Source organism: Cydia pomonella, chromosome 10 (genome assembly GCF_033807575.1).
Source record: "Cydia pomonella isolate Wapato2018A chromosome 10, ilCydPomo1, whole genome shotgun sequence".
NCBI classification, from domain to species: Eukaryota; Metazoa; Arthropoda; class Insecta; order Lepidoptera; family Tortricidae; genus Cydia; species Cydia pomonella.
The window spans coordinates 5,085,104-5,107,346 of record NC_084712.1 but is presented as its reverse complement, the minus strand read 5'-3'; the positions used below and the strand labels follow the sequence as shown (position 1 = coordinate 5,107,346).

The 22,243-nt window shown below is 36.8% G+C and overlaps 1 protein-coding gene across 1 annotated transcript in view; it reads right to left on the bottom strand.

Moving 5' to 3' along the window:
* The window catches only part of LOC133521883 (uncharacterized), a 76,099-nt gene that overhangs the window by 11,411 nt on the left and 42,445 nt on the right, over positions 1 to 22,243 (bottom strand). The window contains exon 3 of the mRNA XM_061856994.1: positions 18,619 to 18,854. Coding sequence (XP_061712978.1) covers positions 18,619 to 18,854 — 236 coding nt within the window. The remainder of the gene's footprint in view (positions 1 to 18,618; positions 18,855 to 22,243) is intronic.

Below are 22,243 nucleotides of genomic sequence, written 5' to 3'. Positions count from 1 at the left end.
ATGTCCGAACTCATTTTAAAATTCACATACAACTGACACGCAGTTTGAAAGCAGTTACAAATAAAGGATGACTCACGCTACACAGTGCCAGGGCCGGGCCGGGGCGGACCGGAGCGAGCCGTCACACGGACTTTCAGGAGCGCCACCGTCGCCGGACCGTTCCAGGGCCGGGGCGACCGGGCCATCATCTCTATATTATAGTATCTCTATGCGTTGACACTATCGTTGAGTCTCCGAGCGCGAGACAGGCCGGGCCGGGCTGTCCGAGCTCACCGAGCCGTCCAAGCAACGGACTGTTCATGACAAATGTCACAAATGTCAATCATATTGAAAAAATTGGTTCGATGGGAAGCAAGTCGATATAGAAATAAATAATAAAATCAAAATATTGGCCCCTGCTGCCATAATAGCTGATGAAGAGAATACTGCATACTCTGGGCAATTGTGCATTTGGACGTTTCGCGGACACTTTCGGAAAAAGGAGAATTACACAACATTATGTGAAGAGCTTTATTTCCACATGACCCGAGACTCTTTCGAAGCCACCGTGTTCTCTGCTTAAGGTAGTGGAAATACAATGCGTGTATATTGTCTCAAATAATCATGTGCCGAAGCATATTAAACTATTAAAAGGAAAGGGGATGACCAGTTCTCCATACAAACATAGTCCCCATTTTCCTCTCTGGATATTGATATTCCCTTCGTTCTACATCCAATTTTGTAATAGTACATTACGATACAAGTGCGAAAAATAGGAAATTCGAAACAAGTGGCGATAAATTAAAACACGGCCGAAGGGAGTGTTTTAAATCGACACGAGTTGCGAATTACTTATTCGCACATGTATCGTACAACGTTTTACAGTACATGGCTCTTTAAATGTTCGACACAGTAACGTAATATGCTAATTTTCGCACTAGTGCAGTAAAGTAGCAACATATGTACTGTAAAAATATTTTCCGTAATGGGGACTACGTTTGTATGGAAAAGCGGTCTCGTTTTGAGGTAGGTAACTAGGCAGATTACTTAGAGATTGACTCATCAGTCTCATCACAAGCTGCCCTAAGTGCTTCTTAGCGAGTAGACAGGCCTATTGTTTTTCAGTATTATTTTCTTCTATTGAGGTGTGCATTTGTGTTGTATTGCAAAAATATATCCGTTGGGGTTCAGTGATACCCGATACATATTAACCCTGAATCACAAATGATCATTTTGCTTAATGCCGCGTTTTTGCATTATTTTCTCCCATCAATCCTATCATAGACTTGTTCCGTTTCAGGAATGCATGAAAAACTTAAGTTTAAAAGAGAAGATATTTAAAATGGCTGTAGGAATACCACAACATTTTAAAGCATCGATATAAGATAATCATCTACAAACATTCAGCTACAGAGAAATACGCGTACACCACTAAGAATGTCGGTGGTGCGCTCTCAAAGTAAAAAAAAAAACTGTTAAGTTCGGTACACTAAGATAGAATTGTCTAACAAGTACAAAAAATAAACTACTTACTGGCTTACTTACTTCTTGCGAAAAAGGAATTTTTGATCTATAATACGAGTGGGTTAGGTAGTTGAAATTTACAGTGTGCATTTTATGGTTCCGTAGCCAAAATGGCAAAAACCCTTACAGTTTCGTCATGTCCGTCTGTCTGTCTGTCTGTCCGTATGTCACAGCTATTTTACTCAAAAACTATAAGATAACCAAAAGAGAAAAGTGGAAAGTAGGTATTTTTTTTATACCACGTTGGTGGCCCGCCTGATGGTAAGCTACTACTTAGTTTAGAAGTTCAAATGTATAAAAATATAATTTTTAGGCACGCCATACATGTAACTAAAAGTGAAAAGGTTACTCAAGTAAAAGAGTATTAAATTTAAGTTTTTTTTTTAAGTAAGTGAGATGGCAAAGGAAGTCTTGCGTAGCCCGACATGCTAGCCCGAAATGATATGAACGCTCTGACGTCGGGCTACAGCGGCGGCCTCATATTGAGAAAGTCGGGCGTAGCCCTTATACTACGCGTACTCTAAGGCCGAGGGCCCCCTCATAACAAATGAATCGAGGGTAGCCTTACGTACCTAAGTAGCTTCCTCATACTAAAAAGTCGTGCAGAAGAAGGTAACAATATAATTTTTTCAATATGTCAGTTCCAGATTTCCTGTGTTTCTTAAATGTATAGTAACATGGCAGCAATTTTCATCTTTAGGGTTCCGTACCCAAACGGGACCCTATTACTAAGACTCCGCTGTCCGTCCGTCCGTCCGTCCGTCCGTCTGTCACCAGGCTGTATCTCATGAACCGTGATAGACAGTTGAAATTTTCACAGATGACGTATTTCTGTTGCCACTATAACAACATAGTGTTGTGTTCCTGCCGGTGAGTAAGGTTGCCAGAGCTCAACGAGGGGAGGGAGGGTTGTTAGGGTCGGCAACGCGCATATAATTCCTCTGGAGTTGCAGGCGTACATAGGCTATGGAGACTGCTTACCATCAGGTGGGCCGTATGCTTGTTTGCCACCAACGTAGTATATAAAAAAACAAATACTAAAAAGTACGGAATCACGTTGGGCGAGTCCGACTCGCCCTTGTCCGGTTTTTGTATTTATTCGTAAGCTTGCATTAATTGCCGTGGCACTTTAGGCTTAGCTTATAAGTACTAATAGGATATTCTTTGCTAATAGGTCTAATAAATAATATGTTGCGGACTCTTTTCTTAAACCTTTTTACTTGTATACTTTTTACGACATTTGACGATGTCATGTTATTCAAATAGTAAGATAAATATGACAAGAGAGAAAATAGTGATCTTATTTACAGAAAGATACTTAATGTATGAAAAAATAAGCAAAAATAAGAATGAATGTTATGTGAGTGTGAAACAATTTTATTTTCTTTGACAAATAGAGCACTGTATTGCATTAACGATTATTATTATTTTAATTTGTACGTATGTCTTTCCCATCACGGAACAATGGTATTCCGGACCTTTGAGAAGCGTGCGCCGAGCCCTAACCTAACTTAGAGGCCCTTTTGACACATTCATGAAATGTAAGATGTACACCGAGCTGATGCTGCCCTTGCCCATGTCATAGGACGCACGCAGAGGCAGGCCCGACAGGGTGTAAGGACTATTGAGAGTTGTTGGAATCTAAAATAAACTAGGTTATTGTGTGAAAGCGATGGGCTAAATACTGAGCTATGGGATAAAAAACCAGACGCCTGCCTAATAAAACGGTATACAATTTTATTTCCGGCAGACGACACAAAAAGCGACATCTTGGATGGCTCAAGAGTAACACTGGTGTGAGCGACTCAGGGGTATCGAGAGGCGTGCACCGCTTTCAACCCAGTGGCTGTAACAGCCACTGTGCCAACTCGCGTCTAGCACTTCCACCCCTGGAAATTATAGCCCTAACGACTCCACTCTGGCCGGCCGGCCAAGGCAACCCAGAAGCAGATAATCCTGTCCCACCCACCCCCCTTCGAATGACAGAACTCCCTAGGAACACTCGGGTACGTGAGGTCGTTACTCCCCAACAGCTCGCCACAAGCTGCCCTAAGTAGACTGATTGCACTGGTAAAATCAGCGGGCCATAGATTATTAGTTTGCAGTTCCTAAAAGCCACTGCTGAAAGGATGTGTAGCTGTCATATACAAAAACAATGGGTAGACAGTCTCAAACGGTATGTCTTATGATAAATAGTTTCATGTCGCAGTAAAATAATGTGATTTGTAGTATTTAGTCTTAAAATATATTTTTATACTGTGTATGCTAATCTTAAGGTATTTATTTATGGGCCGCTAGTTGCCTGAAATAAAGGTATAAATAAATTATGATAGATAGGCGGATAGATGGGGTGTTCTATGAGAACGTCGCTTTCACCAATTGTATCAAAATACTATGTTCTTGCAATAAATATATTTCTATTTCTATTTCTATTTCTATTTCAAAATGCTTTTGTCTTGTATGGCAGCTTCCTCAATCAACTGCGTAAAGCTCAAGAAAATACTGCCAAAAGGCTAGGCTAGATAATAAGTTTTTTATAAAAGAAACAAATGTCTTTATAGGACCCATAACATTAAAGCAATACAAAAGTCAGAAATGAGAGTCAAATCTGACAATCGTTATCTACGCACGAAACGCCCCTTATTAAATGATACTTGATCGTGACTTCATGATTAAGTTTAATCCGTTTTATTTGCATTGCATTTATAAAATGAGGAGCTTTCGAGTTTCGAGGATTATGTTTTTAACATACGTGTATATTACGTAGGTTTATTTGTATGTTGATTTTTTGATTCTAGAAATAAGAGTTGTATAACCCTAATATATATGTAAGTACTAAGTGCGTAAAAGGTAATACCGAAATAGGTCAGAAGAGAAGTAAATTCAATATTACTATACAGTAAATCCAAAAAGAGCGCTATGATAAGTAGAAGTTACTTTTAAGGGTTCCGTACCCAAAGGTAAAACGGGAGCCTATTACTAAGACTCCGCTGTCCGTACGTCTATCCGTCTGTCACCAGGCTGTATCTCATGAACCGTGATAGTTAGTTGAAATTTTCACAGATGATGTATTACTGTAGCCGCTATAACAACAAATACAAAAAACTACGGCACACTAGATGGGCGAGTCCGATTCACATTTGTCCGGTATTATTTAAATATAGGAGGCAAATGAGCAGAGCCCATGAACAGACGTCGTATCATAGGATAAGTAGATATGTACAAAGAAACAGCGGTATGTTAAATAGAAGTTTTTTTATTTTATATAGTAGGCATACGAGCAGAGCCCATGAACAGAGGTCGAACTCCTATCATAGAATTAGTAGACATTACAAAGAAACAGTGCTATGTTAAGTCGGAGTTATTTTTTTAAATGTAGGAACCAAACGAGCAGAACTCATGAACAGAGGTCGTATCATAAGATTTGTAGAGATGTACAAAGAAATGGCGCTATGTTAAGTAGAAGTAATTTTTTTGAATGTAGGAGGCAAACGAGCAGAGCCCACGAACAGAGGTCGTATCATAAGATTTGTAGAGATGTTCATAGAAATGGCGCTATGTATTTTTTTTATATAGGAGGCAAATGAGCAGAGCCCATGAACAGAGGTCTTATCATAAGATTTTTAGATATGTACAAAGAAATGGCGCTATGTTAAGTAGAAGTATTTTTTTAAATATAGGAGGCAAAGGAGCAAAGCCCATGCACAGAGCTCGTATCAGAAGATTTGTAGAGATGTACATAGAAATGGCGCTATGTTAAGTAGAAGTTATTTTTTTTATATAGGAGGCAAACGAGCAGAGCCCATGAACAGAGGTCTTATCATAGGATAAGTAGATATTTACAAAGAAATGGCGCTATGTTAAGTGGAAGTTATTTTTTTTATATAGGAGGCAAACGAGCAGAGCTCACGAACAGAGGTCGTATCATAAGATTTGTAGATATGTACATAGAAATGGCGCTATGTTAAGTGGAATTTATTTTTTTAAATATAGGAGGCAAATGAGCAGAGCTTATGAACAGAGGTCTTATCATAGGATAAGTAGATATGTACAAAAAAACAGCGGTATGTTAAGTAGTTTTTTTTTTTATATAGTAGGCATACGAGCAGAGCCCATGAACAGAGGTCTTATCATAGGATAAGTAGATATTTACAAAGAAATCGCGCTATGTTAAGTGGAAGTTATTTTTTTTTATATAGGAGGCAAACGAGCAGAGCTCACGAACAGAGGTCGTATCATAAGATTTGTAGGTATGTACATAGAAATGGCGCTATGTTAAGTAGAAGTAATTTTTTTGAATGTAGGAGGCAAACGAGCAGAGCCCACGAACAGAGGTCGTATCATAAGATTTGTAGAGATGTTCATAGAAATGGCGCTATGTATTTTTTTTTATATAGGAGGCAAATGAGCAGAGCCCATGAACAGAGGTCTTATCATAAGATTTTAGATATGTACAAAGAAATGGCGCTATGTTAAGTAGAAGTATTTTTTTAAATATAGGAGGCAAAGGAGCAAAGCCCATGCACAGAGCTCGTATCAGAAGATTTGTAGAGATGTACATAGAAATGGTGCTATGTTAAGTAGAAGTTTTTTTTTTATATAGGAGGCAAACGAGCAGAGCCCATGAACAGAGGTCTTATCATAGGATAAGTAGATATTTACAAAGAAATGGCGCTATGTTAAGTGGAATTTATTTTTTTTATATAGGAGGCAAACGAGCAGAGCCCACGAACAGAGGTCGTATCATAAGATTTGTAGATATGTACATAGAAATGGCGCTATGTTAAGTGGAATTTATTTTTTTAAATATAGGAGGCAAATGAGCAGAGCTTATGAACAGAGGTCTTATCACAGGATAAGTGGATATGTACAAAGAAACAGCGGTATGTTAAGTAGTTTTTTTTTATATGGTACGCAAACGAGCAGAGCCCATGAACAGAGGTCGTACTCGTATCATAAGATTTGTAGAGATGTACAAAGAAATGGCGCTATGTTAAGTGGAAGTTATTTTTTTTTATATAGGAGGCAAACGAGCAGAGCTCACGAACAGAGGTCGTATCATAAGATTTGTAGGTATGTACATAGAAATGGCGCTATGTTAAGTAGAAGTTATTTTTTTGAATGTAGGAGGCAAACGAGCAGAGCCCACGAACAGAGGTCGTATCATAAGATTTGTAGAGATGTACATAGAAATGGCGCTATGTATTTTTTTTTTATATAGGAGGCAAATGAGCAGAGCCCATGAACAGAGGTCTTATCATAAGATTTTTAGATATGTACAAAGAAATGGCGCTATGTTAAGTAGAAGTATTTTTTAAATATAGGAGGCAAAGGAGCAAAGCCCATGAACAGAGCTCGTATCAGAAGATTTGTATAGATGTACATAGAAATGGCGCTATGTTAAGTAGAAGTTATTTTTTTTATATAGGAGACAAACGAGCAGAGCCCATGAACAGAGGTCTTATCATAGGATAAGTAGATATTTACAAAGAAATGGCGCTATGTTAAGTGGAAGTTATTTTTTTTATATAGGAGGCAAACGAGCAGAGCCCACGAACAGAGGTCGTATCATAAGATTTGTAGATATGTACATAGAAATGGCGCTATGTTAAGTGGAATTTATTTTTTTAAATATAGGAGGCAAATGAGCAGAGCTTATGAACAGAGGTCTTATCACAGGATAAGTGGATATGTACAAAGAAACAGCGGTATGTTAAGTAGTTTTTTTTTTATATGGTACGCAAACGAGCAGAGCCCATGAACAGAGGTCGTACTCGTATCATAAGATTTGTAGAGATGTACAAAGAAATGGCGCTATGTTAAGTAGAATTTAGTTTTTTTAATATAGGAGGCAAATGAGCAGAGCCTACGAACAGAGCTCGTATGATAAGATTTGTAGAGATGTACATAGAAATGGCGCTATGTTAAGTAGAAGTATTTTTTAAATATAGGAGGCAAACGAGCAAAGCCCATGAACAGAGCTCGTATCAGAAGATTTGTAGAGATGAACAAGGGAATGGCGTTATGTTAAGTAGAAGTATTTTTTAAAATATAAGAGGCAAACGAGCAGAGCCCACGAACAGAGGTCGTATCATAAGATTTGTAGATATGTACATAGAAATGGCGCTATGTTAAGTGGAATTTATTTTTTTAAATATAGGAGGCAAATGAGCAGAGCTTATGAACAGAGGTCTTATCACAGGATAAGTGGATATGTACAAAGAAACAGCGGTATGTTAAGTAGTTTTTTTTTTATATGGTACGCAAACGAGCAGAGCCCATGAACAGAGGTCGTACTCGTATCATAAGATTTGTAGAGATGTACAAAGAAATGGCGCTATGTTAAGTAGAATTTAGTTTTTTTAATATAGGAGGCAAATGAGCAGAGCCTACGAACAGAGCTCGTATGATAAGATTTGTAGACATGTACATAGAAATGGCGCTATGTTAAGTAGAAGTATTTTTTTAAATATAGGAGGCAAAGGAGCAAAGCCCATGAACAGAGCTCGTATCAGAAGATTTGTATAGATGTACATAGAAATGGCGCTATGTTAAGTAGAAGTTATTTTTTTTATATAGGAGACAAACGAGCAGAGCCCATGAACAGAGGTCTTATCATAGGATAAGTAGATATTTACAAAGAAATGGCGCTATGTTAAGTGGAAGTTATTTTTTTTATATAGGAGGCAAACGAGCAGAGCCCACGAACAGAGGTCGTATCATAAGATTTGTAGATATGTACATAGAAATGGCGCTATGTTAAGTGGAATTTATTTTTTTAAATATAGGAGGCAAATGAGCAGAGCTTATGAACAGAGGTCTTATCACAGGATAAGTGGATATGTACAAAGAAACAGCGGTATGTTAAGTAGTTTTTTTTTTATATGGTACGCAAACGAGCAGAGCCCATGAACAGAGGTCGTACTCGTATCATAAGATTTGTAGAGATGTACAAAGAAATGGCGCTATGTTAAGTAGAATTTAGTTTTTTTAATATAGGAGGCAAATGAGCAGAGCCTACGAACAGAGCTCGTATGATAAGATTTGTAGAGATGTACATAGAAATGGCGCTATGTTAAGTAGAAGTATTTTTTAAATATAGGAGGCAAACGAGCACAGCCCATGAACAGAGCTCGTATCAGAAGATTTGTAGAGATGTACAAAGGAATGGCGTTATGTTAAGTAGAAGTATTTTTTAAAATATAGGAGGCAAAGGAGCAAAGCCCATGAACAGAGCTCGTATCAGAAGATTTGTAGAGATGTACATAGAAATGGCGCTATGTTGAGTAGAAGTAATTTTTTTTATATAGGAGGCTAACGAGCAGAGCCCATGAACAGAGGTCTTATCATAGGATAAGTAGATATTTACAAAGAAATGGCGCTATGTTAAGTGGAAGTTATTTTTTTTAATATAGGAGGCAAACGAATAGAGCCCATGAACAGAGGTCGTATCATAAGATTTGTAGATATGTACATAGAAATGGCGCTATGTTAAGTAGAAGTATTTTTTTAATGTAGGAGGCAAACGAGCAGAGCCCATGAACAGAGCTCGTATCATAAGATTTGTAGAGATGTACAAAGGAATGGCGTTATGTTAAGTAGAAGTATTTTTTAAAATATAAGAGGCAAACCAGCAGAGCCCATGAACAGAGCTCGTATCATAAGATTTGTAGAGATGTACAAAGGAATGGCGCTATGTTAAGTAGAAGTATTTTTTTTAATATAGGAGACAAACGAATAGAGCCCATGAACAGAGGTCGTATTATAAGATTTGTAGATATGTACAAAGGAATGGCGTTATGTTAAGTAGAAGTATTTTTTTAAATATAGGAGGCAAACGAGCAGAGCCCACGAACAGAGCTCGTATCATAAGATTTGTAGAGATGTACAATGAAATGGGGTTATGTTAAGTAGAAGTTATTTTTTTAAATATAGGAGGCAAACGATTAGAGCCCATGAACAGAGGTCGTATCATAAGATTTGTAGATATGTACATATAAATTATTTCATTTAATTTTAAATTATATTTTTTATCTTTTGTTCATTTTATTATTGACTATTATTAAGCTTTTATGATAATTAATTATACAAATCAATTAATTAAGATGTCTATTATTATAATGAATTTACAATGTATTTTAAAATTATGTAATGACAAGTTTAGTTTAGTTTATTATTTGTAAATAGTCACCACTAGTATTAAGATTATTGCCATGCCCTAACAGGGTGTCATGTACCGACTATGTTATGTTTTAATACCATCCTATGTAGAAATGAACATGGACGCAATAAAATATATGAAATATGAAATAAATGGCGCTATGTTAAGTAGAAGTCTTTTTTTAAATATAGGAGGCAAACGAGCAGAGCCCATGAACAGAGGTCGTACTTGTATATTAGGATTAGTACGAGTAGATATGTACAAAGAAACAGCGGTATGTTAAGTGGAAGTTATTTTTTTTTAATATAGGTGTACGCGTATTTCACGTTTGGCGATATCTTCTTCGTTACGATTCTTCTGCAAGTTATTTTTTAAGCTTCATTTTAGTCTAGATCTATTTCTGATAATGGATTCCAGGAAGAATGGATGAAACTCTTCAAATATTTTACATATAGTATTTTTTTATATTTGCATTTAAACAGTGCTATTTGTTGAAATGGAACGTGTTCATTAAGATCAGAATATAACTTCTCCTTGACAAGTATTTTACGAGTTAGGGCTTACGTATTATATGGGCTTACATATGGGCTGTTGTTTTTCATTCAATAGTTTACATGTGTGAAAGAGAAAGTATAACAATATGCTTGTTTGACTAAGATTGTTTAATTTTGTTAATTTCAACACTTAGTAGGTGATAATTATAACATAGGTATAGAATCTTCAAAAATAAAACATATGTATCTATATACAAAGCAGGTGTTACTCGTATTGGCCCGTCTTTATATATAGTATGGTCAAGTTAAGGAAAAGTATGGAAGTAAGTCGTGTAGTCGTGCTTTTTTTGGATTTGTTAGATGGCGCAACTAGATTGTTTCCCCCGAGTTGCACCGTTTCTATTATGTACGGAAGACTGTTAAATTTTAGGTATAAACTATAAAGTGCCGTAATTTTGGAGTAAATTAAAAGCTATTGGGTTCAAGCTATGTAGTGTATAGAGAACACCTTGGTGCATAGTATATCTTAATTAAAAAGATGTGCAATGTATGATACCCTAAAAAAATTTTTTTTTCGATTGCGGCTCGAGGATAAGTCAGTCGGTTGGTGCAATCTCAAGTTAAGCTTTTTAAAGCATTATAAACATTCAGTTAACTTTGCACGCCTGGGCAAATTATGGAACATGTATTTTTAATTATTTTGTACATTGTGCTTCGGGGGAAATTAAGAGAGACGTGAAAATTTTAAAAACGGTACTTATCTACAGACACTACATTTGCACTAAATAAAAAATAAATTTTTTTTACCGGAAGTTTGTCAAAAAGTAAATAAAATTAATCGCAACGAACTGCAAGCGAAGGTGGTTGGCAGCACGCGGCGCGGGGCGCGCGGGGCGGGGAGATAGCGTAGCGCGCAGCTAGGGTTTGCAATATCCGACAATTTTTCGGATCCGGATACATAGAAATAGGATATCAAGAACGACTGTCAAACTTCAAAAGTGCGACCAAAAATGAAATGCAAGTTTGTGCGTAAATTGTCTATGTGAGATCAAAAATAGTGATGTCATGTTACAACATATTAATAATCTATCGGTGTTTGACCGCTTTATCGACTACTTATTCAAATGTCAAATGTGTTTGATTGTATAAAAAAATGTTATACGAGTAGGTATGAAGTCGCTTCCCTTAGGGTCATATAGGGCCCAAAAGGTGCCTTTGATGAAACCAGCACCATATTTTAGTATGTTAAGCATGTTATTCTGACTAAAAAACCATCGGGAGACAGTTTCTAACGTGGTTAAGTCACCAGTTATGACGTCATCAAAATGGCCGGTACCGTGTTCAGAATATTGCGTATACCACAACAAGTATATCACATGTAAGCTTGTGTGGGGTGTCATAAAAAGCAAAATTAAATGCGCTACAATATCGGTTATATATTTGACCATGTAAATACCATAGTTTGCGAGAAATTTTAAGTTTTATTTGAATTTTCCCGAAAAAAAATCCGTTTTTTGTTTTCATCAACTTTACAAGTAACTTTACAGGAAAACATTGTATCAAGATATGAATGCTACATTAATAAGCTATAAAATTTTATTAAAATTTTGAAAATCGGTTTATAAACAAGCAAATTACACTATTTTTGTTCCATACCGGATGACACCACCAAGAGTCGGATGGCTGTTTCAATACAATTTGCAAGGCAAATGATGTTTAAGTAAAGGTAACTTGCTGAACGATATTTATAGTAAAGTAATATTTTCGATAAATGTATTATTATCAAAATTAAGAATACTGAGATCGTTTTATTGTAATTTACTCCGGATCTAGCTAATTAAAGTTACACACTAATTAACAAAAATATTTATTTTTTTACGTATTATTACGTATTTTTTATGCACCTTCGCATGCGCAATGCATAGTGTATTTAAATCCGTGTTTTACTCACCCACACCCTGTACAGCGTTCTTTGCACTTGCAAGACAATAGCTCCTTGCAGCTGAGACTAGCATCAGGAAGGGTTTTCTACAAAGAGGTGTACGCTGGTCCATCATTTTTCTTTCGCCAAGCCTAGTTGCAAGAATCTAGCATTTGTGGGTCGCTATTCAGGTAAATTGGTCCCAATGTGGGTCTGTTAAGCCCTTTTTATATGCTGTAGGAGAGCATCCTGTTGAAGGAATATACTCGATCGCTCTGTTTTTTCCTAAACAAGATCCTCCTCGCAGTATTTACATTACCTATTTGTTTCACTACTGGGAATTTATATGGAGGGTTTGCAATTAGAATATTGTGATATTCTAATTATTAGAATATCCACCAAAATAAATATCCGAATAAACGGATTTAGATAACACAGAAATAACGTTTTTAAGTATGTTTTAATACAATGATATCACCCCAACCAATTTTAAATGATTACTTGATTACTATAATAGCTAACATTATCTCTAAAACCGTACTTAATAAGGAGGTTTTATATCTGGATTAGCTGGTGCATAGTTGGAAATACATCCAATGCCTCACCTCGTGTTCATTCGTCATGAAATACTAACTATGAAAGCAATACTTACTTACTTCACTGGATCAGTGACCCAAAAAGAATCTTGGCCTTTGACACAAGAACAACGTCACTCTGCTCTATTTTGCACCACTCCACGCTAGTTGGATACTCCGAGGGCGTTTTAGGGCTACATCGCTCCTGCGGTATATCTTCTCATAGCCCGATTCTCTCCCGTCCACTCCAAGTGACCAAGCCTGCGAAGTCGTGCGGCTATAATCTCGCTAATTATATTGGGTGCCGCAACTAGCTACTCTAGCTCCCTATTTTTCCTACGCTTTCATCTTCTCTATCTTCATCTCTGATAGGTCCCAGAATATTCCGCCAAAATTTCGTCTTCTTCACTAAGAACTTGTTCTTTTTTTTCTGATTCAGAGTCCAAGTGTAATACTTACCGATGCCATTCATCAAAATCTAATTATTGTCTTATAGACTTGAATCATGGACAGTCTACTGATCAGCTTGGACACTAGAACTCGGTGAAGCGCTGCTGAGCATCATAGGGCATTTTGGATTCGAACATCTATCTCCTGTTCCCGATTACTTTAGGTAGGTCTCTTCTTTTCGATCTGCGGTGGCAGCATGGTTCTATTTTTATCACTTGTCACTATGACCTTCATGACAAATGATAAATAGCCGACCATCTTAGCCCTATTCATTCGGAGATATTCTAGTGGTTGATTATCAGACCAATTTTCTCTCCTTCCTACTCTACTATCCTAGCCTTGGCCTCCAGGTCGCTTTTGTTTTGAGCCTATAGCCCCAAGTCATCAGGATATCCAATGATCTAATGTTTGCATTAAGCAACATTCGCATTCATTATATAAAGTTACTGCGTGACATGATGTACCTATCAAAATAGATGTGCTGTTAGTGTTTGAATTGATTAAATATATGAAAATACTATATTTAAATGACAAAATGGTATGAAATTATTCATAAATTTCATTAGAAAATTTATTCGGTTATAGATCAATAACCATATTTAACGGATCCGTAATATCCGGATCTTATGACCCGCTAGATCCGGATCTTATAGTTGACGGATATCCGGATATTTCATATATCCGGAACACAAACCCTACGCGCAGCGATTGTTCCGAGACAGTTTGTTTGACACTTTTGACGGGCAACGAGCACAAATCTTTCTTCTGGCATTAAAACGGAACTATTGTTTTAAACAATCATTGAGTGAACTAAGTAGTCTAACGTTTTCGTAAGTATATGGAAAAATGCGATTTTTCGAATTTAACAAATATAGAGCTTCGTCGGTGCATCTACGCGCGTTCCTTCTCTTGCCACTAATCACGCGCTTGTCGCTTCTGTGTATTTATTGCTCTACGTTTTTGGTACTTGATTACAAAACTGCATGTTCCGTATAAAAATGCCAATTTTTTATGGGGTGCGAATGTAAACAAAATCAAATGAATATGATTGCATCAATTTCCAATAGTATTAAAATTTCCCCCGAAGTACAACTACAGTAAAACATGAAAAACTACTTTCCGGGTGTCGCACCCTGGTGCGAATTTGACATTGGATTTAGATATTTTTTCTAATTATTTACTCAATTTGCACCGAGTACATTACTTTCCCCAGACCCGCAATGGCCAAAATAGATTTTTTTTAACGTTGTTTTTTTTTTACCTGTTCCGTAGCTTAAATTAACATAAATAACACGTGCGAATTTAGATATAAGTGTTGTAAAACGTACGCCAAATTACACCGAGTACACCTTTTTTCTCTTCTTAGTTATAACCATTACATTATTTTCAGCCGATTTCACCCCTTTCCGGGGGGGTGAATTTAGTAACGATTGTATAAAGTTCGATTTTTAGCCCATACAAAACAATCCGTAGTGATTTTATTAGTCCTTAGAATTAGTTCCTGACTTTAGTGAAATTTGACTTAATTTGACCGTACTATTTATTTCGTTGGATGAATTTAGAGTGTAGGGTAATGGGAGGCATGTTTGAACTTACAAATGAATATCTCCAAAACGTATCGAACGAATTAGTTGCAGTTTTCAATAGTGTAAAATAATTGGTGTATTTATCGTATCTCCTGTTATAAATGTTTAAATTTTTTTAAGGTTCAAGCTACAGGTATATACCCTAACAGTAAGCTACACAGATAACTGACCAGGAGGGCCTGCAAACAAGTTTCTTTGCAGGGGGGATGCAAGTGGAGAAACTACCCAATTATGAGCTACTGAAAACTATCATTAATTGTAAGGATATTTAACATTGCCAAAATAAGGTTAAAGGTGCCCTCTAGTAGTAATTATATGCCCTTTATAGAATGGTATTATAAACATTTTTCTTTTTTCATATACCATGGACATTCCTCGATGGCACCAAGCTGCAACCGGAAAGCGATGATCACACGGCAAACAAAATCCTGAAGACTGTAGCAGCCATATATTCAATAAATGTTTATTCTATTTGTTTGATATGTAAAAATGCACGTCAATAAGGTGGCAAACTATTATTAACAGAGACCGGAATTATTGTGGCATTCTTGAACTGTCATAGAGAGTTCTCATTTATCGACTTCTGGTACACATATATCGATATAACGTAGAACACAAAAAAGTTATAATAGTTAATGGATATTTCACTGTAAAAGAAGTAACTGCTTTTTTGCATTTATTTGTACTTACGAGTATTAAAAAAATAGCTACATAGGGAGTACAAGTCCGTAAGGGTTGCTAGATAGCATATATATCTCTCCAGCAACATAATTATTTATATTTTCAAGAAATGAGAGGCGGAAAACATTATAACTAACCATATTATTCTCAAAATGTTGGATTGTTTTAAGCAGTGCGCTGGGATTAGGTGGATAACAGTCATAGTCGGTCTTTCGCATGTATTGCCGTCATTCTTTATTCTTTAAAAAAGGATGGGAAAGTTACATTTTATTCACAAGAGTTGCAAAGTAATTTCGTTCAAATTCTGAAATATTTTATCACCTAGGAATGTAAAATTAACGACGACGACGACGACTTGTGATGATTTTGAAGTTTAAGTGTTTTTTCGCGTTGGTGTGGTAATTATACATTAATTCATAACGAGTTCAATAATTCACAACTAGTGGCAGTAAATTAAAACACGACCGAAAGGAGTGTTTTAAATCGAAACGAGTTGCCAATTATCTATTCGCACATATACAACGTTTTACAGTACATATGGCACTTTAAATTTTCGACATAGGCGCGTAAAGTGCTAATTACCGCACTAGTGCGGTAAAGTAGCACCATATGTACTAAAAAAATGTTGTCTCACTCGTTAGAAAAAAATTAAAGCCCTCGAAACGCTCAAGATTTCCACTTCTCATTTTTTTATTGGTTAAACAACTACTATGGACTCCTTGTAAAATAGATAACTGTTTTAGCCAAAAATATTAACTGTTGAACTATATTGAAGGCCCGGTTCACATTGAGTGGCTACACCGCTGTGCACATACAAAGTTTATTCTAACTGTAACTTTTTTTTGGTAAGTCAAAGTAAAATAAATCATCATGAAAGGTACAAATTAGGTACTAAATCTTTGCCAAAAGATGAATTCAATATAACGCCTACAGGAGATTTTGATATCATGTACCAAATAGTACAAAAAAGGTACTAAAACTTGGAGTAAGCGTCAGGATGTCAGGACCATGATAGCTATTTATATCGTTATAAAACTTATAAATAGCTATCATCGTCCTGACATCCTGACACTTACGATACTACAATACACTTCATTAGTTCATCTATTCGCCTCTCTATCACTGCGCGATCTATCTTTGTGCGAAAGAGAGGCACAGAGGCTTTCCCCTGACGAAATTATGCGTTCCACGTCTTAATCATTAATTTAAGAACAATAAAACATACGAAGAGTATTATTGTATTATTTCAGTAGTTACAGTAATAATAGGCATAAAATAGGGAATATTACGCAAAATTCTGCGTAGAGGGCGTTACTAACACACACGGGGCCTACCGCGAAATGGAAAAATCTAAATTGTGGTTTCTGCCTCCATCATTCTTGCATATTCGATAGACAGAGAGGCAGATAGGTAACGAAATTTAGATTTTCGTGTTTCGCGTTAGACCATCTGTAACCAAAACGCCTTGATGCATCAATGCCATAGTGAAAACTTGTCAAAAAACTGTTTAAGGCATAGTATGCGTAAGTTACTCTCAGGTTTATAATACATGCTAGTGCTGCTCTCTACAGCCTGAAAAAATGTATGGTCTATCTATTTCAGGAGAATGCATCGTACGCGAGCAGTTAGTAATAATATCGCCCAAGACAGATTGCAAATGAAATATAGGCACCTTTATGAGTAATTCAATAACTGCACTGAAATATGATGTTCGTACTCTCTGCAGGCAGATTTACAGAAGATCAGTTGGACTCTAAATTAAGTAAAAGAAATGGTTTCCCGTAATCTACAAATTTATTAACGAGATATTTCATTATATATAACTTCGTACGAAATGAAAAGTAATACGTGGGAATATGAGAAAAAAATAGTATATTTATATTAATTATAACCTACATGCTCATTAATGAATAATTTTTACAAGCAGTAACATTACTAGATATCTCATTTAATATAATCCGACTTAATTACATTTCCGCAACACCTCCGTATTTCACAAAATAAATCAAGACATTATGCAACTTATATAATTTTGACGTATATATCCGAGTCGCCCGTGTTGCGACCGTTGCGACTTTCATGTAGTAACACCTAACATGGAAAAGTAAATAATAAAGACTGAATCTTCACGGATACCGCGTTGTTCGGGAAATATATATAGGTCAAATAAATACTTAACTAAGTCGCTTGTAATAAACCTTGCGTAGATAGATAGATAAGATAGATGTATAGATAGAATACTCTTATTGGAACACCTCAGTAAAAAGATACAAAAGAAAAGACAAAACAAACAATTGATTAAATGTAGAGGCAGACAACAGGCGGCTACGTTACGACTTATATATACTTATAGTACGTTATTCTTTTGTTATATAATGTATTTCATTGTCAATAATATGATAATCCAACAATATGTACGAAACGGCAGTATTTAGTTCTTAAAGTTCTGCTTCTTCTGAACATTTTTTTATTCCACTTCATTTAAGCCCACAAAATTAACACACTGCTGGTTAATATCTAGGAACTATTAAAATTGGTAACAAATTCTTAGGCAACTTGTCTGGCGCTATCAACTATCTCAAGTAAAATGTGGAGCCAGCGTGACTAAAATAAATATAAGTACTATTTTTTATTGCTTTCCACAAAACCGGCAATATGTAGAATTGTGTAGCTTTATTTACAGAAATTAGGTTTCATATAGAGATTGACAGTCATTGTTAATTAACTTCTCTCTGCGCCGAGTAAAATATAACCCGACCAAGTAATGTATTGGCTATACCATCCATATTTAACAAACAAATTTATGACGTTTTGTAACCTTCTTATTTTGGCAAATATATACCGACACATCCGAGCATGCACATTGCGAAGGGTGGTATTCTGGTTTTTCATCTTTCCAATATCTTGGTCCAATGTGTATTTGCGTCTGACATTTTGCTTAATGAGAGAGTGAGACGCAATGCACATTGGACAAAGATCTTAGACTAGTGGAATATCACCCGAAAGGAAGAATTGAGTCACCGGGTGGTCCGGAGGCTCCGGGAAGTCCGATTTTTGCTCATAGCATGACCGGCTAGTCTCCGCTCCGAGCCCGCACCGGGCCACTACAGAGCTCCGGTGATGACGTAATGCTTTCCATAGAAAACGAAGCGCCGGAAGCTCCGGCCCGGCCCTGCCCCTGTGTAGCGTGAGTCAACCTTAAGCCTCCTATGGAAAACACATCAGCAATTCCTTAAACACTACTCACTTGAAAGCATAAGGCGCTGACAGATCCTGGTCCCTCTCAAGAGTCCACCGCCCCTTCTGCAGCAGCCTGCAGAGCTCAGCCTGATCGATCTCCTTAGGCTGGTCGTCCACAGCGGGGCTGCCAGGAGTACTAAGGGTCTCGTTCGCCAGGGTGAACTGACGGGCGGTCGCGGGGAGGCTGATGACGACCTTGGAGGCTGGTACGCCGAGACCGACTACTAGATCCACTACGGAATCCTGGAAGATTGGATGAAGTTGTTTAGTGGCCGTTTTGTGAATAAATAATGCTCGGCGGGTTTCGTGGTTTTAAAAGTCTTACAACTTTTACATGGGTAGATATAAACTCGAATTTTTAATATCTCTTACAAACTTTGATGGTACATCTGTATCTACCACCAAAGTTGTGTGCATTTGTTATATTTGTGTTTTAGCACAGGTAAGCTAAAGTTACGCTAGGACAGGTTTTGGCCAATATAAGTCGCAAGCAGAAATTTGGCTCCAGCTTTCGGAAACACATAATAAAATTAAATATAGGAAAAACCATTTACATTGACCGCCAGTCTGTAGATAATGGCTTATTTGTTACATAACTATATAACAACAATAAACGATTCGTTTACAAGTCTTACAACACAATAGCACGTCTCTTAATATACCAAACGCCTGCTTCAAATGTGTTAGCAAAGATATATTTATGCCAACAACCAACAATGATTCGTAACTCTTCTCAACTTAGCTTATTAAAATAATTAAATTGGTATAGATGACAACAGAACATATGCACATAAAATAATATTATATTGTTCTTATTTTACAGAAAACCAAACATCATTGTGTGCGGGGAAATACTGGTCTAACTTGATAGCAATAACTCACTCAACAAAGTTAGGTGCTACACATGCCTTTCAACATAGCTTTCATTTAAGGACAAACTATGCCGCAGACGCTCAGACAGTCAAGGGTAAAAAATACAATCCCGACCATTTACGGCAAAATCTATGTAGTTAGCTACTCATTAAAGTTGAATCATGAGGTCACGACCTAACATCAGTAGATTAGCAGTCTAGCGAACTAATGTTTAACTTTTCTTGATGCACCTGCCAATATGTGACCTACTTGAGCCAAATTATTAAACGACTCACGTTTCTTTCAATGTAAAATAAACTCTAACATAATATACTTAAGGGCTATGTGAACAGCCGGTTGTTTTTTCTGCAGGGACTAGTTTACCTTCGCTAGTGTATTAGATAGATGTCGTGAGACTGAGCGATAGGAGCGATATTAACTGTGTATGTGCGGTTTAGATTGATTATTATTACTGCCGTTTAATTACACATAACCTACCAATCATTTTACGGTATTTTACACTTGCAAACGCACTTATAGCCTTAATCTGTACATACATAGATTCGTTACTTAGATGAAAGTCATCATCATTCGCTTGCCCTTATCCCATTCATTTGGGGTCGGCGCAGCATGTCTTTTTCTTCCATTTCTTCCTGTCACCCATCATCTTATCGTTCACTCATCTCTCACAGAATCCATCCACCTTTTCCTAGGTTTTCCTCTCCCGTTCCATCCCTCCACATTCATTCGTAATACCTTTCTCGTCACGTGACTCATCACGCCGAAGCACATTCCCATACCACGCTAGGCGAATCGCTCTTACTTTTTCTATTGTGGGTGCAACTTTCAGGCTTCCTCTTATATACTCATCCTGTGCTGACCCGGTTTTTCACGTCACGGTCAATATCGCCATCACACTGCGCGAGCCAACCTAGGTACTTGTTGAAGTCGGAGCAGACCGGCAATGTAACGCCATCGAGGTCTATGGCAGCGAAACCGGAGAAACCGCCGAAATCGCAGAACATATGTTCAGTTTTAGATCTGCTAATCTTCTGGCCAACATTCTCCAGTTTCCGCCGCCATTCCTCAACTCTGCTCTGTACCTCGAGTCCGTCTTCACCCACAAGCACAATGTCATCAGCGAAAAGCATACACCAGGGTGCCTCCTCCTGTGTACCCGACGACAGAGCATCCATAATAAGCAGAAAGAGCCGATCCCTGGTGCAAGCCTAACGTGACACTGAATCTTAGATGAAAGTATAGAACCCTAAACTGTAGTAGGATATCTATTTGCATAGCATGATTGAACTGAACCTATGTTTATTTGCGTAAATAGTGCATTTTTTTAATAACCCTAGGCTCTCTAAAATGGTTTTTTGTTAAGTACCTACCTAAAAGAATTTAAAACATTGTGATGACCACTTCGTATTTAAGTTTATCTCAACAAAAAGTTATTAGTATATCATAAGGTAAATGTGAATTCTACGAAATATGTAGTTAAAATCGTTAAGCAACGAAAGGAAAATCACACGTTATGTGAATACGTTTTTTATGTGTAAAGGAAATCGCGTGCCTTAACTGTCGTCGTTATTTACTAGCCTTATTTTTTGTATCTAGCAAAAAACTGGTCCATTCTTAATTCGGATATACCGGACCCTTAGGTAAGCTAGAGCTTTAATCGACTTGACAACGACCGCTTTCTATATGGCTATTCTTGTTCGAGGTTTTTAGAATTCCAAATGGTATAAGACAAAGGTATTTTAAGGCAGTCAGGTACCCGGTAACACGTAGTGATTATATGCTCTTTGCCCGGTAACCTAGAAGTGTCAAATTCGAATTTCGTTTTTGCGACAACCTGACAGTAACCTTGGTGAATGCTTTCGGTGGTGAACTCTAAAAAGTATTAAATTTGCTCAATTTAGTAGACCAAGGCGAATCAGCTCAAGATGGAAAATTCGTTGATATTCAAAATATTGCATTGATTTGAGCACACAACAATGACACCGTACGTCTCTCCTCTTAGCCTGCGATTCCAGTCATACGACATATTTTAATTATCAACAGATTTTTTAGTCTGACCGAATCGCCCTGTGATCCGATTCGCCTCGGTCTACCCTATGGGGTGTCTTTTTATTTACCAGCAACATTTAGCGAAATTAATATTCCTAATTAAAAAAACATTCTGTATATCCTTCTTCTTTATTGAAAAATTATTATTTCTACGATAATGGGCAGCTAACGTATGATTACATGTATTACATAAATAACATGTATGCTCTTGCCTCCATTTAAACTTGAACTGTATGTTACGTTGAGTCACAGCCAACTTACTTTTACTTTAACCATAAGGTCGGTCGCATTTCGTTTTAATTGGCAGATTGATTTTAGGTCACAGATGTGACAAGTGCATTGTATGGCAATGGAGTTAAAATAATCGCGAAAAACTTGCTTACATTTATTCTTTTTTTATTTATCGTAAACAAAATATTAGCTGTCATATTTATTGATTTTGCAAGTTTTAGCCTCTAAAATAATTATTAATTTAGGATTTTTTTGGAAATGTACAGATTGTGAAAGCTACCTAGTGATAACATACTCCAGCTACAGTCCACTCTATCCAGCAATTTATTCAAATACCTACATGAGTTTCTATCTTGAATGTTGATTTATATATTTTTTTTAACTAAGTATCATGTTTGCATCTTATATGTATTACAAACGGCATACGATTGAATAAATTTAATAGTCAATTAAAAAAAAATTCTCATTTTATTTAGATT